The sequence below is a fragment of the Cervus canadensis genome, chromosome 23 (genome assembly GCF_019320065.1).
Source record: "Cervus canadensis isolate Bull #8, Minnesota chromosome 23, ASM1932006v1, whole genome shotgun sequence".
Classification (NCBI taxonomy): Eukaryota; Metazoa; Chordata; class Mammalia; order Artiodactyla; family Cervidae; genus Cervus; species Cervus canadensis.
Window position 1 is genome coordinate 49,988,883 of NC_057408.1, and position 17,442 is coordinate 50,006,324.

General features: G+C 43.3%; 1 protein-coding gene across 1 annotated transcript in view; it reads right to left on the reverse strand.

Annotated features, from left to right (window-relative positions):
- The window catches only part of COLEC12 (collectin subfamily member 12), a 179,948-nt gene that overhangs the window by 18,266 nt on the left and 144,240 nt on the right, over positions 1-17,442 (reverse strand). Inside the window, exons 4-5 of the mRNA XM_043443901.1 lie at positions 13,283-13,381; positions 11,167-12,213 (exon numbers count right to left, since the gene is read on the reverse strand). Of these exons, the coding sequence (XP_043299836.1) occupies positions 11,167-12,213; positions 13,283-13,381 (1,146 nt within the window). The remainder of the gene's footprint in view (positions 1-11,166; positions 12,214-13,282; positions 13,382-17,442) is intronic.

Here is a 17,442-nt window from a genome sequence, read left to right on the forward strand (position 1 = left end):
CTCCACCCCAGACCCTAGTGGACATCACTGCATCCACACACCATCCACGGCCACGGCCAGCCCTCCATCTCTGCCCTCCCTCTGCAGAAGCCTAGGTCCTGGGCTCAGCTTTGCTTCCTTGAGCCTACCCATGACATTGCCCCTGGACTTTCAGGCCGGACCCTCTACGGAGCTGTGAGTTTATGCCGAACTAGCACACGCTAATGCTAGTGCTGGCTTCAATGCGTTCCTTTTAGGGTTATCTGCCCCGTAAGTCAGAGACTTTGGGGTGAAACACCTTCTTCCTGAATCCATCTTACTGACTTTTGTCCATCTGCTCCTGTTGGCTCCTCCTTACCATCAGCTCTCCAGGCCTCTGGCTCCTCATCTCCATCCCATTAATGGATGGTCCATTTTCTCTGGGATGTCCAGCCAGCATCTCCAACCTGGTGTATCTACAGTGATCTTGTCATCTCTGCTGTTCATGCCCTCCTCCCGTCACCTCTTATCCCACTGCATCATCACAGACATCTCATCACCATCCTCCTGCCGCTGTTCTCTCTTCCTCTCTCACCCCTGTCCCCTCTGTCTTTCTGGTAGATTTTTACGGTTACCTCTCAACTGCTCTTCCTACCTGATCCGTCTCCATGCATCTCACTCTGCATCTTTCACACATTTGTCTTCCTTACACTCAGCTCTGGATCCCACTCGCCCCAGAAGACCCTCTTGGTCCTCTGGTGTTAAGGTTCCATAACCTGGTCTCACGTGTGATTCATCCTCCTCTGCACTTGTGCAAATTTCTTCTCTCAGAATTCCATCTGCCCATATCCATCTGGAAAATTCCTGCTCACCCACCATGTAATCCTCCCAGGTCACACCAGGTGGAAGTTTTCCCTCCTTCTGTGATGTTTAGTCCTTGCTTCTTCTTCGAGGACCCTTCCCCATCTAGTAGCTAGAATACAGGCCACAGTCATTATCCAGCAAGTGTTTGTCAAATCAATGTGCCTCATGGGTCAAAAAGCCCATTGCAGGCTTCCCTGGTGGTAAATAATCCACCTGCTAATGTGGCAGATACAGATTCGATCCCTGGTCCTGGAAGATCCCACATGCTGGGGAGCAACTAAGCCCATGCATCACAACTACTAAGCCTGTGCTCTAGAGCCTGGGAACCACAACTACTGAGCCCACATGCCCTAGAGCCTATGCTCTGCAACACGAGAAGCCACTGCAATGAGAAGCCTGCACACAGCAAGGAAGGGTAGCCCTTGCTGGCCGCAACTAGAGAAAGCCCTCACAGCAACAAAGACCCAGCACAGCCAAAAATACATAAATAAATTTTTATATATAAAAAAAAATAGAAAGCCCGTTGCATTAGTGCTAACATTTTGGGTCCAGCAGAGACTAGAAGGGAGAGATTATAGGGTAACAGTGTCCTGCCTGGTGACCTTCACCTCATTCTAAGAATTCACCTCCACTTAATCTCTGTATCAGGTTGACCCCGGCTGCCAGTACAGAGTGGCCATGGGGAGATGTCCTCCCAACTCTACTCATACTTCTGAACTGATCCTGTGATCTTTTATCCATAATTTGATTTTTTTTTTTCCTGTTTAACCTGAGGAGGCTCATTAAACAGCCTAGCCATTTAGGAAAGCCAGAGGGTGAGTTTTCAGTGCCAGATGGATCTCCTTTAAAAAGGTAACTTAGCTCCTTTGTGTAGTTGAGAAACGATGTCTCAGAGATTATTAGTGGGGAAGGTGGCCTGTGTGTTCCTCCGTAACGCATGCAGCATGATGGAAGGTTCTAGTGGAACAATACTGACAATAGGCCAAAACAAACAGAAATCTAATTTATTTGGAATAAAGGCAAAAATAAAAGTAACCCCCCCCCCCACACAACTACTTCTGTTTTGTTCATATTCTATGTTTGACCTTAAGAAATCCAAATAATGAGGAAGATCTGTTGGGAAATTCAAGTGCTTTAGAAATTCTTTATTCTCTTTATGGATTTGCCAACAACCAGTGTTGCTCTATCATGCATGACTGGGGTTGGTGTTGTACTCGCAAGTTATGGGAAATGAGTTCACCCATGCCCAGGAAATAGTGCCCATTCCAGGGCCTGTCTCCCTGTTCTGAATGTTCCGACAGACCCATGTGGCAGAGAGTTGTATTTCTTCCAGAACACCCTCCTCTGGTTGCCAACAGAATTCCAAAGACATATGATTCTCTCTTCCCCTCCTGACATGAATCCAAGACCTTCTTTACCTGGGGTGACAGCTTTTCATGAATCTTCTTTCTTTCTGGGATTGGGTAGTATATGGTGTTTGGCTATTTCTCTCTGAACTAAAGTTACACTTGAATATCCTCACCCCCTCCACAAAGAATCATGGCTTATTTTAATAATGGCATAAAAATGCAGACCTCACAGTCAACACAAAATACCAACTGATACTAATTTCCAGATGTTGAGAAGGAAGGGAATAAAATATTGGGAGGAGATGCAAGTTTTTGCCTTGGGTAAAGTCTAAAATCCTACTTGTGATGGATTTCCTAGCTGGATTAGGATAAAAACTGAATTTTTCATATGAAGCACTACATCCATCACAAGTAGATTATCTGTATATTCAAAGAGACACATGTATCCCAATGTTCACTGCAGCACTATTTACGATAGCCAGGACCTGGAAGCAACCTAAATGTCTATCAATTGATGAATGCATAAAGAAGATGTGGTACATATATATAATATGATGGAATGTTACTCAACCATAAAAAGGAATGAATTTGCGTCAGTTGAACTGAAGTAGATGAACCTAGGGCCTGTCATACAGAGTGAAGTAAGTCAGAGAAAAACAAATATCATATACCAACCCTTATATATGGAGTCTAGCACAAGGGTCTTGATGAACCTATTTGCAGGGCAGGAATGGAGATACAGACGTGGAGAACAGACAGAACTGGGAAAGGAGAGGGTGGGATGAATTGAAAGAATAGTACTGAAATATGTAAATTACCACGTATAAAATACATAGCTAGTGGGAAGCTGCTTTATAACACAGGGAGCCCAGCCTGACACTCTGTGACAACCTAGAGAGGTGGGGTGAGGGTGGGAGGGAGGCTCAAGAGGGGCGACCACCACAACTTTGTAAAGCAATTATCCTCCAATTAAAAAAACACACACGTTCTCTGTTACATTAAAAAGTTTAATATAATGTTTTACATTCATGGCTGTGGATAAACTCCTAGCAGGCACACTGCTAGGACCCACGTCTTCATCCGCAGCTGCCCCAGCCTTGGGAAAATATCACAGAGCTAGAGCCAGAGGCTGGAATTCTGCCTTCAAAACACTGGACTATGTGAAAACATACTCGTGTGCCCTGTACTCAGGGATTCATTCATTCATATACTTGGCTCATTAAGACAATACTTTGCTCACTCCTTAAGACCTAGATATTTGCTATTTATTTCTTTTTAAAAATCACTAAGAAAAAGAGCTAAAACCATTTCAAAAGTCAGGACTGGCTCCTCCTACAAAGCTGATCATGAATGCAAGGGGTATATCTTCCTCTAGCACCTGGGATGCCAGTATTGCTTTTGGCATCTGGATGATCCTAGGATTTTAGGTATTACTTGAATCTTTTTTTGGGGGGAGGGTGCAGCTGTTAAAGTCAAAATAAAATGAAATAAAATATAAGCCACTGATAGTGCCTTAAAAGTGAAAACTCTGAAATAAATGACAAGACAATATTCATGAGCCCATGCAATAACTTGAATTCAGAGTCAAGAAAATGGTGATGCTACATGTGGGGCAGACATGATGTCCTGTACAGAACAGCAAACTGGAGATTTGCTTTCGAGGCCATGTGGTTGGCTGCCTAGCTTGGGATTTTTTTTTTTGCCATGTGGCTTGTGCAATCTTAGTTCCCTGACCAGAGATTGAATCCATGTCCCGTGGAGTCCTAACCACTGAACCACCAGGCAGCTCCCGTGACTTGGGACTCTGAAATGCCAGGATACCATGTTGCTGGTAAAGCTGTTGAATGAAGGCTCCAGAAATGCTCGTATGTGACCAAGACCAGAACTCAGAACAGCTGTGTTTGCACTGCCAGCAAAACGTCCTCCCCAGGCTTCTAGGCTCCAGAGCCAGGAGCCTTAAACACCAGAATCCTTTAAACAAACATCTTAAAGAGGATAGGAGACTTTAATATTGTGCTGTTGCTGCTTTGGCCACCAAGCTGCAGGCTTTGAGAAGGGTCAAGCCCTGTGTCATACCCCTGAAATAACTTTACAACTTGTTTTCCAAAAAACTGCTCATGCCTAACGGAAAATAGAGAAACCACTTTAATCCTTACTGCCACTCAACCTCGTGGAGACTTTTATTTTAGAACCACAAGTGGTCAGGTTGGAAGATACAGAAAAATAGTAATCTCATCTGACATATTTTTCTTCTCATGCAGTGAAATGAGTCACATTTATTTAACACCCACATATGAAAAAGTCGTTCTGCTGTGCTTAGGTGAAAAGGGATATACAAATTAAAAGGAAATTTAAGACAGGATATTTGGCAATCGTTTTAAAGAATAATTTGATTCTTGACCTCATGTTCAAGATAGTCAGACATCTGGAAAGCCACGGAAGCTGTTTGTCCACAGAGGAGGATATATTTAAGCCACTGTTTCTCACCAACTGGCTACGGTGTGCTTCAATGCCTTCGAATGCTGCACTCAATAAACGTGGATCAGGATTTCCTTGGTGGTCCAGTGGTTAAAAATCCACCTGCCAACTGCAGGGGACGTGGGTTCGATCCCTGATCTAGGGAGATCCCACACTCCCCGGAGCAATTAAGCCCTTTTGTGCCACAACTACTGAGCCCACTTGTCCTAGGGTCTGAGTGCTGCAACAAGAGAAGTCACTGGGATGAGAAGCCTGTGCACCATAACGCAAGAGTAGCCCCCAGCAGAGCCAAAAATAAATATATAACGTGGATCAAAAATGAGTGAAAGTCAGAGACTGGCGGCACCCAGTCTGATTCCTCTCCAGGGCTGGGCACCGGGAAGCCAGCAGTAAGAACTTCTGAACTCTCATCAACCTTAAAGCCCGCGTCGGTACAACTGTGTTCTTTGTGGACATGAATGTTGTCTTCCACGGTGATATACTGGCTGGGGCTACAGCAGAGGGAAAAACTCGGACAGGAACCGAACATACTCACACTTGGGTATGAATATTGGCTAAACCTCTGCCAGGCACTGCACTGTTTTATTTACATTATCTCATTAAATCCTTATAACTGTAATAGGTAGACAGATACTTGGTACTCATCTCCAGGACTCTCTGGCTCTAGAGCTCTTGTTCTCATCACTAAAACTCATGGTCCTCCCAGAAGAGCAGGTGCAGAGAACTGTCTGGTTGTACTAGGGGGATGTGATTTACGCCTACATGTATTGCAGGAGTAGCTTAGGGTGTGAGGTGAACTTGCTGCCTAAGAGTGTGTTTTATGAAGTCTTCCATGTGCCAAATTAGGATAAAAAACATTACATTATTTGCAACAAAAAAAATAAGCCTTTCATAAGGTTCCGGTGTTTATGGAGATAGAGATCATTGTTGTCAGGATTCAATTTTGTTGTTCACTTGCTCAGTTGTCTCTGACTCTTTGCAACCCCATGGACTTCAGCATGCCAGGCTTCCCTGTCCTCCACTATCTCCTTGAGTTTGCTCAAACTCATGTCCATTGAGTCGGTGATGCCACCCAACCATCTAATCCTTTGTCACCCCCTTCTCCTCCTGCCCTCAGTCTTTCCCAGAGTCAGGGTCTTTTTCAATGAGTCAGCTCTTTGCATAACGTGGCCAAAGTATTGAAGCTTCAGCTTCAGCATCAGTCCTTCCAATGAATATTCAGGGTTGATTTCCTTTAGGATTGACTGGTTTGATCTTGCTTCCATGGAACTCTCAAGAGTCTTCTCCAGGATTCAGTACATGACTTCATATCTAGTTCCAAATGATCACCTTGCTCAGCCATCTGATCCATCAGCTTCACGTTTCAGTTCCTAATGAGGCACACGTTTGCCGTGGCTGAACTGTGCCAGAAGCATTAGGGTTTTTGGACTGCGAGTCACCAAGAATTTCCTGGAAAGCATCAGGGTATTCTGAATCTTGCAGAGGCAAACCTAACCTAGGCTGATATTAACCCCACCCTGCTCCTTCCTGCTCCATCCCATCTCTCCCTCATCCCCGGGGGTGAGATCTGGTACAGAGAAAGAGGGAAAGGTGCCAGAGATGAAGTGTGGGAGGAACCATTGGAATTTGGAAGCTGGATCCCTTTCCCAAGCCTCTGGTTCTCTTGGAATCGCTGGTGGGCATTCCCGTCCTGGAGGAAGTTGAACAGATTAAATAGAAAGGGGGTGTCTTGGCTTGAGAAGTTTCTCAGGTCAACTCATAGAAAGCACAGCTAATGAACAGACCAAGCATGAATGTTAGTGGGATGTAAGGAGAGAATAACATGGGAACAAACACATTAGCATATGTAAAATAGATAGCCAATGGGAATTTGCTGTTTGACTCAGGAACTCAAACTGAGGCTCCGTAACAACCTAGAGGGGTGGGATGGGGAGGGAGGTCCAAGAGGGAGGGGACGTAGGCATACCTATGGCTGATTCATGCTGATGTTTGGCAGAAACCAATACAATACTGTAGAGCAATTATCCTTCAATTAAAATGAATTTAATTACAAAAAAAAAGTAAATGGGAAAGCAAACGAGAAAAAGAAGATACCATTCAGAAACCTAGCTCTGGGGTCTTTCAGAGACAGAGCCAGAAATCCCATCCTAAGAGACATCTCCCACTTAATACGTCTAAACAGGCCTTTCTTTCTGCGTCTCCTGGTCAGTACCGCCATTCACCTCGTTGTCGTCGTTGTTCACCTGCTCCGCCGTGTCCGACTCTTTGTGACCCCATGGACTGCAGCATGCCAGGCCTCCCTGTCCATCACCAACTCCCAGAGTTTACTCAAACTCATGTCCATTAAGTCGGTGATGCCATCCAACCATCTCAACCTCTGTCACCCACTTCTTCTCTTGCCCTCAATCTTTCCCAGCAACCACCTTGTTGCTCAAGCTAAGTACTTGGGAGATGCCCATTCCTCCCCCCTGCTCATGTGTGATCCATCTATGAGCCTTGTCCAGCTCCTCACAGCTGGCCTGATCCCGTGTCCAGTTTCTGCCCACAGCACTCCATTCCATCAATGTACCGGTGCCTCTGGGCGGCCCCTTTGGGCTTGGGACACTTTGGGGAGGGAAATCCAGAGTCTTGCACACCAAATGTGATCAAGAAGGGATCTGGTGGGCTCTGAACATTCACAGCACCTCCAGCCCATGCGTTCCTCACCCTGCGGGCGTGGCCACAAAAGGCCAGTTAGGACTATTGTCTGGGGAAGGGCAGGGCTGCCCTTGATTCTCTCTTCAGGATTCCTCCTGACCAAGAAGACCCACTTTGGTCATGCATGCTGCTACCATCCATCCCAAGTCACCCACAATGGGTCCATCACCCCTCATTGGACCACTGCCTCCAGGATCACTTCCTGGTTATCTGTTCTTCCCCCAGCACCCAGGATTACCTTTCAAAACTATAAATCAGGTCATGTCACCACCTTCCTTAAAACTCCCTCTCACACTTAGAATGAAATGCCATCTCCTTGCCCTCATAGGCTCCCCTGGGGTGGCCAGGAGGGAGGGCATGTATTTTCTGTGATTATCTATGGGGTTTGCATCACAAGCTTTGCACCAGATAGTCTGGGCTTAGATCCCGTTTAGCTACTTATCATTTCTGTAAACTTAAGCAAGTTCCTTAAAGCCCTCGAAGGCTTAGTTTCCTTATGTATAACTGGCAATGAGTTTTTGAGCACCTGCTTTACAGAGTGGGTGTCACAGGAGTAATTCATGAAAAGCCCTCATTACACTCATACTTAACTTCAGTTGATAAAAATAATCAGAACAACGGAAACATTAACTCACTTAAAGCCAGGCTCTGAATCTATTTATTGTTAATAAATATCTGAATCTAGATATTGTTAATCTATTTATTGTCATTTATTATTGTTGTTTGGTTGCTAAGTCGTGGCCAACTCTTTACGACCCCATGGACTGTAGCCCCCCTTCTCCAAGGAAATGACATCTCCAAAGACATTTATAGCTAGAAACTATCCAGAATACCATGTTAGGATTGTTGAGGGTATTACAACTTTAAGAGACAATTAGAAAGCACTTATTTGTCTGCTGAGATTTCTCCTCATTCTGAATCTCAGTCGAGAAGGAATAGGGGGAAAAAAATAATAAATATAGGTAACAAATAAGTCAAGCACTGAAGAACTGTCTGGCCGTGTGAAAGCCCATTCTTTATTCAGAGTATGACTCTCACCTATAGTACCTCTGACAGGCATTGTCCAGCCCCTCTATAGCTGGGGCACACACACGGTTCACAGAACCCATTATATTTTCAAGCAACAGCAATTTTTATAAGGAACACTATATAAAAACTAAAACTTATTTTCCTTTAATGAGTACCCACTAGTCTTTGTTTCACCCTCTGGAGTGCCTCAGATGTCATTTAAAATCTCTTCCACATGACAGCCTTTTGAATAGTTATAAACAGCTGCCTTATTCCCCACTAAGCAATCTCTCCTATAGGTTAAAGTTCCAGGTTCTTCAATCCTTCTTCACAGCACATGGTTTCTAGACCCCATCACCCTGGTCCAATTTTTCTGAGCATGCTGGTCTGTGAGCATCCCCTGTTGATCGGACTCCCCAACATACACACTATCCTCTGGGAGTGGTTCTGCCATGCTAAAAGGAGGAAGTATCACTTCCCTCATTTTGGATATCATGTTTTTATTAATACAGCAAAAGATCATATGATCTTCCCTGGCAGACACATTGAGTTGCTTTACAGTCTACTAAAACGCCCGATGCTTTTCATGCACACTTCCTCTAAGTCATGCCCCCCACATCAACATTCCTGTTTGGTCTTCTCTATCTACAAGTGGGGATTTTCATGTCTCCCCCATCTATTTCATTTTGTTGGCATCTCTTTACTGTTTCAGCCTCTGCAGATCATTTTGGATCAGGATTCTCTGACCTGTTAGTTAGTGTACACAGTTTCACACACACGAGTACTGGATGTCATCCATGTCCTCATGCTAGTCCCTGCAAAGTTATTGAGCAGGTCCCTGCCATCTGCCACTCAGCTCTGCTTCCAGGCTCAGAGGGGCTCATTTAACTATCACTCTTTATACTCATTCAACTAGCATGGCAGTCACACCCAAGGGTGACTCCCAGTGACTCATGCCCTTGTATAATCCTTTCGCCTTAAGCATGGAACCTGTAACTTGCTTCTGACCAACTGTATATGGCAAAGGTGATGGGATGTCACTCCCTTGACCAGGTTACATTATATAAGATTCTATCTTTTCAGGCTGAAGCGGAGAGAGACTCCCTTACTGGGTGTAAAGAAGCTGCAATGGTTTGAGATGGCCACATGGCAAGGGGCTGGGGTGACCTCTAGGACCGGACAGCCCATCTTACCATCCAGATTCCCAACAGATGAATTCTGCCAAGAACCTGAAGGAGTGTGGAAATGAGGCTTTCCCTAGTCAAGACTCTGATGAAACCACAGCTCCTCACTGAGCCTGCATCTGGGCAAGACCCTAAGCAAAGGATACACCTATGCTGTGCCCAGATTCCTAACCACAGAAACTGTGAGATGAGAAATGGGTGCTGTAAGTGCTGAGTTTTTAGTAATTTGCCATGCAGCACAGAAAACGAATACAACAAATAAACCCATCTAATTGGTCTATCATCCAGCACTGATTGCTCCACCTTGTTCTGAAGGGTATCACTGCCAGGAGCCTCGCTGACGTCCGGATATGCTATTTTTCATTCTCCTACTTTAAACAATATACTATCTCTGTTACTGTCAGGAAATAAAATGAAGTTCACTGGCCTCCTTCTTAGTGAAATCATTCTGATGATTATTGCTTTCCTGAAAGCTCAAAAATGATCTGATCTGATCCAAGGACTTTCAGTTTATATGGATGACCTGGTTTGGAGCAAAACTCAGATTTTATATGTAAGTCACATCATTTCCCTCCTCTGTGGCTTACAGTTACTGTGATGGCCAATCATCCACTGTTCATGGCACTTGGAAGTAGGAACCTCTCAATGATCACTCCATGATCTAAAAGATTGAATCTTTCTTCCAAAAGAGCCCAATTTATAATGGCATTGAAATAGCTAGGCACTGAAAAATTCCAAATTAACAAGTCTTTCATTCATAAACATTTAATGGAATGTCTTTAAGCACTGTCCACAAATTCTTAGTTATGCTTCGCTTCCTTTTGAGAAATAGAACTTAATTCCCTTCTCCTTTGAGTGTGAGATGGACTTAGTGACTTGTTTCTAAAGAAGAGGATATGGTGGAATGATGGTATGTGACTTTTGAGGCTAGGTCATAAAAGACATCTTGGCTTCCTTCTTTCTGTTTCTCTTGGATCATTTGTTCTGGAGGCAGCCAGCTGCCCTGCTGTGAGGACATTCAAGCATTTCACATAATGAGGAACCAAGGCCACCTGCCAATAACCAACAAGCCCAAGAGCCATAAGAATGAGCCATCTTGGAAGCAGCTCCTCAGCGCCAATTAAAGCTTCAGAAGACTACAGCCCCAGGGCTTCCCTGGAGGTCCAGTGGTTAATTCTGGGGAGATGAGTTCCATCCCTGTTCCAGGAAAATTCCACATACCTCAGGGCAACTAGGCCCAGGTGCCACAGCTACCGAAGCCCCCAAGCACCTGGAGCCCATGCTCTGCAACAAAAGAAGCCACTGCAATGAGAAGCCGGTGCACCGCAACTAAAGAGGAGCCCCTACTTGCCGCAGCTAGAGAAAGTCTGTGAGCAGCAATAAAGACCTCCCTGCCCCAGCACAACCAAAAATAGGTAAATAAGAAGACTATAGTTCCAGCTATCATCTTAACTACAACCTCAAGAGAGATACTGAGCCAAAACCCCTGACTTACAATAAGCTACTCCCGAATCCCTGACACACAGGAACTACAAAATAATACAGGCTTACTGTTTTAAATTGTCAAGTTTTAAGGTCATTTGTTCTACAACCATAGATAACAATGTAAGTTCAGAATTCCCACTTACCTTGCAGGATGGTAAAATTCTTGATGAGCTGACCATGCTTGGAGTCCACCAGCTTCATTTCTTCCATAATCACTGACAAGTTGGCCACTTCCGTGTCCAACCTCGACCTCATCAAATCTTGCTGCATCCTGAGAGAAACAGAATCCAAACGGATGTTGGCCAGCGTGTTATTCAGGGAAGTCAGATCGTCCGTGTGTTTGGTCAGCGTGTCCGTGCACGTGGTCCTGACTTCGTTCAGGTTGCTGGTCAGCGTCCGCAGGTAGTGGGCTGTGTAGCTGATATTGCTGATGATGTTCACAATGTCTGACTCAAAGAGCTGGAAGCGCTCCTCGAGCTGGCTGAACTTGGCTGCCGTTCTGTTCTCCGCATCCCTGTGTACGTCCTGCAGGTCCTTCAGGTTCTGCTCGTTGGCTTGGGAGGCTGTGGTGATATTGTCCATCTGCCCTGCGAAGGAGCTGAGCTGGCTGTTCATGTCCTCCAGGGTGTCGTTGTTGGCTTTGGCCAAGGCGGAGTTATTGGCAGCCAGCGTCTGCAGGCTCTGCACCTTCTCCTTCAGCCAATCCGTGTCCTTCTTGGCTTGAAGGAAGACCTGCTGTAGGTTCTGGAAGTCGTTCTTGATGCGCTGGATCGCCTGGCTCGTGTCATCCACAGAGCGCTGCAGGTTCGTGATGAGGTTCCTCTGCTGCAGCTGGGTCAGGTTCAGGTTGTTGAGGTTCATGATGACCACGTTGTGGGAGTACATTTGGCTCTGCAGGTTGCCCTGCAGCACGCTCGTGTCCTGCTGAAGATTCGTGACGTAGCCGTTATACGCCTGCAGGGTTTTGTTGACAGTGGTGATGAGGAAGGAGTTATTCTCCAAAGTTTCCTTCAGTTGACTCTGCCGGTCCACCAGCGCGTCCCCACTTGCCTGTAACTTCTCCAGCGTATCTTTGTTCTTGCTGGTCTTTTCCGTGATCTCATGAAGCTGCTGACGGAGATCCAGGATGTCCGACCTGAAGGTGGAGAGTTCTGAGTTGGTGCTGAGCGCTTTCTTTCCCGTTTGGTCCCCTGGAATCAGACATGTGTGTTACTCAGGTTGGTGGGATGGAGATGTGTTTGGGTGAGGTCACAGATTCCCAAGAATAAAATAGAGTTTTATTCATAACTGGAATGTGCTCTATTTCGGACAGAAAACTTGTGTGATGTGCTCACTGCATGCATTAGTAAAATCTACATCTCTGTTAGACCTGGGTCCTCAGGAATTGGAAAGGGTGCAAAATACCAGCACAGATTAACCTGGGTGAACACTTTTCTCAGGAAAGGAAGGGGAATTTACTTGCTTCTAGAGCACTAGGAAGGACAACAAGAAGGCAACAACCTATTTGTTAAGTTCACCAAAATTATTCTTTTAAAAATTGGGGAAAAAAATCATCACATAATAAAATAGGCTAGAATCTTCTATTTCTTAAAATCACCAAAATTCTTCTTTAAAAAGTTGGGGGAAAAAAAATCACAGGATAAAATAGGCTGGAATCTTCTATTTCTTCAAATTAATTTCTACAATTATTTTGTGCAGTTTAAAATATTTCAAATAAGAATTTACCATGCATTTTATAAAAGAGCTTTTGATAAAGGGTATTTGTGGTTTTTTTCCATCAGGATTGATCTTCAGATTTTATTTGGTACACAATAGTATTTTTGAGGGGGGAGGGGATTCAACTTCAAAATTGGTCCTTAATTTTAAAATTTTAAAGCTTTTGAATTAAATCATGAGGAAAGATTAAGACACAATATGAAAGGTTAAGGTCTTTCCAGGTGAATGTGAGTTTAGAGCCCTGTCATTCTTAAAAAAAAACAAAACAAAACTGTGGTCATTTACATAGAGTTGAGTTAGGGCAGCTGTCCCCAACCTCTGGGATCTAATGTCTGATGACCTGAGGTGGAGCTGATGTAATAAGAATAGAAAAAAAGTGCACAGTAAATGTGATGCACTTGAGTCATCCCCAAACCATCCTCCCTCCCACCCTTGGTCAGTGGAAAAACTGTTTTCCATGAAATCAGTGCCTGGTAACAAGAAGGTTAGGGACCGCTGAGTTACAGGGATTCAACTTCATAGTTCATGTTCATTGCAGATTACCTAATTTTTTCAGGTCGCTTTCCACTGCTGTGAGCTTGTCATCATAGGTTTGGCGAGATGTCTCCATGCCACCTGTAACATTGTCCATTTTCTCTACAACTAAGATTTGGAAATCAATGGATTAATGCACATACCTGCTCACATTTTATCTTTCAGTTTCAACAAAAGATCATTTCATGATAGAATAAAGGAAACAGAATAAAACAAAAAGTATAAATGAAATCAAATCTAGGGGGAAAGCCATTCTTTTAGGAAAATAAATAACGTACTTGTTGCAAACCCCAATGGCAGTTTAGTTGGTTGAGAACTCTAGGTTCTTAGCTGTTCTCATGATTATGTTGTGCCTTGGGGACTCAAGAAATAGTTTAGAACTCACTAAATTTTTTTGTATTATAAAAGTCCTCAATTTGTATTATCATTTATATTCATTTCTATAGGTGGAAGCATAACACTGTAATTTATTTACAAAATTGTGTCACTCAGACTCCCTGCCATTCTTGGCAGGTGTGACTCACTTATCTGCAAGGAGATGCCACAGCAAAGAACATCTAGCTCAAGTTTATACATAAAGTCCTAGTAAAAGAGATGCGAAGTCAAGGGTGTTTGCCACTCTGTCCTGAGTTCACCACTAAGGCCTGACAATCTGCTTCTCTTTAGTGACATGCGAATCTTTAACAGTTCACAAGAAGACGACGCCCAAGTGGATTTCCAAATAATAATAATTTCCCAAGAAGACTTTTCCCCCAGCATTTTCCTGACTGTATATGATTGGAAAAGTTAGTGATGCAGTGTTAAATGAAAGCCACTGTTCTTATTCATTCTCAGAAGAATGAATGGTTATAAATTTATCATTCTAAAATGTCTAGGAACTGTCTCCTAAGGCAAAGGAAACAAAAGCAAAAATAAACAAATGGAACCTAATTAAACTCAAAACCTTTAGCACAGCAAAGGAAACCCCTGACAAAATGAAAAGATAACCTACCGAATGAGAGAAGATATTTGCAAATGAAATGATTCATAGGGGTTCTTATCCAAAATATATAAACAGCTTATACAACTCAACGTCAAAAAACAAGCCAATTTAGAAAACGGGCAGAAGACCTGAATAGACATTTTCCCAAAGAAGATATACAGATGGTCAACAAATAAGTGAAAAAATGTTCCACATCACTCATCACCAGAGAAACACAAGTCAAAACCACAATGTCAAAACCACAATGTCTCACACTGGTCAGAAAGTCTACAGATAACAAATACTAGTGAGGATGTGGAGAAAAGGGAACCCTAGTATACTATTGGTGACAGTGTAAATTAGTAGAGCCACTATGGAGAACAGTAAGGAGGTTCCTTAAAAAACTAAAAACAGAACTACCACATGATCCAGCAATTCCACATCTGGGTATGTACCTGAAGAAAATGAGAACATGAATTTGAAAAGATATGTGCACTTCGATGTTCATAGCAGCAATGTTGCAATAGCCAAGATAAGGAATCATCTAAGTGACCATCAGTGGAAGAATGGATCAAGAAGATGTGATGCTTATATACACAATGAAATATTAGTCATAAAAAAGAATGAAATTCTGCCATTTGCAACAGCGTGGAAGGACCTGGGGGGTATTGTGTTTAGTGAAATAAGTCAGACAGAGAAAGATGGATACTGTATGATGTCACTTATATGTGAAATCTTAAAAATAAAACAAGCTAATAAAGTATACATAACAAAACAGAGACAGACTCACAGAAACAGAGAACAAACTAGTGGTTACCAGTTGCAAGAGGGGAGAGACAAGAGGGGTAGAAGATTAAGGGATACAAATTATGAATAAAATGAAAAACAAAGATATATTGTATAGCGCAGGGAAATATAGCCATTATTTTGTAATAACTTTAAATGGAATATAATCTGTAAAAATATTGAATCAATTATGTTCGACACCAAAACTAATATAATATTGTCAATCAAATATCTCCAATAAAAATATAGAAACGAATAAAGTATACAAAGTGAAAAAAAAAAAGCATGTCAAATAAGAGTGTCTCTCTCCAGAAGTGACTCCCATGAAATCTAACCTCCAGCAGCTTGAGATCAAGGCTGACTGTCCCTCTTGGTATTGACAGCTTTTGAAAAAATGATGACTCATTTTCTAAAGTGTGGCTATGGTTTATATATTACTTGTGGGCCAATGGATCCAGTCTAGTTTATTCAGCAAGCCTTCCAGCCATGCAGGACCACGTGAGAAGATTCTTGGAGCTCTCGTCAGGGAGCAGATGTATGTTCCCACGCATCTGTGTGACCTAAAGTGAACCAGCCCCAAGGCTCCCGGCACCTTCCCTGGAGAAGCTGGTTGTGCTCTTACCCAGGCTTCTCCAGTCCAGTCATAATGAAATGTGTGGCTTGCATCAAACACTTTCTCCCCCAAGCCTTTCTATGCATGCTTCTCCCCACCTAGAACATTCTTCCCAGGCTTCTTCCCCAAGCTAAGCCCTCCCTGCTTTTCAAGACTCAGCTGGTCACAACCTGTGGGAAACCTATGCTGAAGCCTATCTTGCTGGGGTCTCTCTCCTGATCACAGGACTCCCATCATGGTGGTGTCATGGTTTCGCTACGTCACTTCAGTTGTGTCTGACTCTCCGCGACCTATGGACTGTAGCCCGCCAGGCTCCTCTGTCCATGGGATTCTTCAGGCAAGAATACTGGAGTGGGTTGCAATGCCCTCCCTCCTCCTGAGGATCTTCCCAACCCAGGAATTGAACCCAAGTCTCTTACGTCTCCTGCATTGGCAGGTGGGTTCTTTACCACTAGCGCCACCTGGGAAGTCCCCGATACCCCTTAGGGCAGGAAAATCGGTGCTGGTTTTATCCCCAGCTCTTAGCTCAGTGTGTGGCGCGTAGTAGGTATTCATCACAGATTTATTCATTACATTGTTTATTTAAATAAACAAGAATCTGCCTGCTGGCTGCTGAGACTGTGGAAAAAAAATCAACTGAGCTAGAGGTTATGCAAACAAATGTACAAACCAACCCAGGGAGGCCTTGGCATTGGCAATGAGCATGGCATTTAGTTGAATAATTATCTTTTTTTTTTTTTTCCAAAAAATTACTATATAGACCCAGAGGTACAGTTAAAATAATCTGAGGGTTGTCTGACAGGCATGCTTATTCCTAGAAACTCCAAGGAACAAAATGTTCATCTGCATTTTAGCAAAGCTACCCTTTAAAAAAATAAAACATGGCATGTTTACAAGTTTAGGTTCAGTTTTGATTCTCAAATCAAAACACAAGCCTCAGTCTGTCCTCAAACCACACACAGGGACCTTAAGTCCTGCCCCTTTTTCCTGGAAGCCAGAGAAACCTCTGAATATGCTGACAGGCAGTCATTTTCAACCCTCTCTAATTTGTCTTCCATTTTACTTTTTAAAAACACAGAACTGTCATAGACAGATCATTCAGGTTTGTACAGAGTAAAAGGAATAAATACATTCACTTAAAAAAAATCTGTTAGGTTTCTCTTTGGTGCTAGAAAACTCTTTGCCCCGCGCACAAGGGCTAATGAACTGGTTGAAGGCACCAGGGCGGTGTATCTGTGTTTAAAAATAGAATTTGGATATAAAGCTGCAAACTTGAGGATTGCAAAGCTGGCAGCTTGCAACTGCTTAAAAATGCTAGACTGATGGAGACCAGAAGCAACACTTGCTGTAATAACACAGCATTTTCACCAGTTTTTACTCTTAACTCAATAGCACAAATTCTCAGTCAGGAAAATAGTGGCAGAAATCCTCTCTGACCCTAAAAACTCCCCGTCTTTGGAAGGAGACCTCAGTGTATAGATTGTTCTCACATGAGGAAAACAAACAGGGAACACAGAAGGGTCCAAGCAGTCTGTTTTTTAACATGGTCCCCTTTATTAGAAAGTGTTTCTTGACAGACTTTTATCTTCAAAGTATTACTTTAAGTGTCATATATATGAAACATTGCCCCTTTTCAAATACCCAAAAAGCTCAATTCTCTAGGATAATCCAACAATAACACCTTTTCTATAAAAGTGCTTGGGTTTTTTTTAATTACTTTAAATTGAGGGATAATTGCTTTATAATATTGTGTTGGTTTCTGCCATACATCAACATGAATCAGCCATAGATATACATATGTCCCCTCCA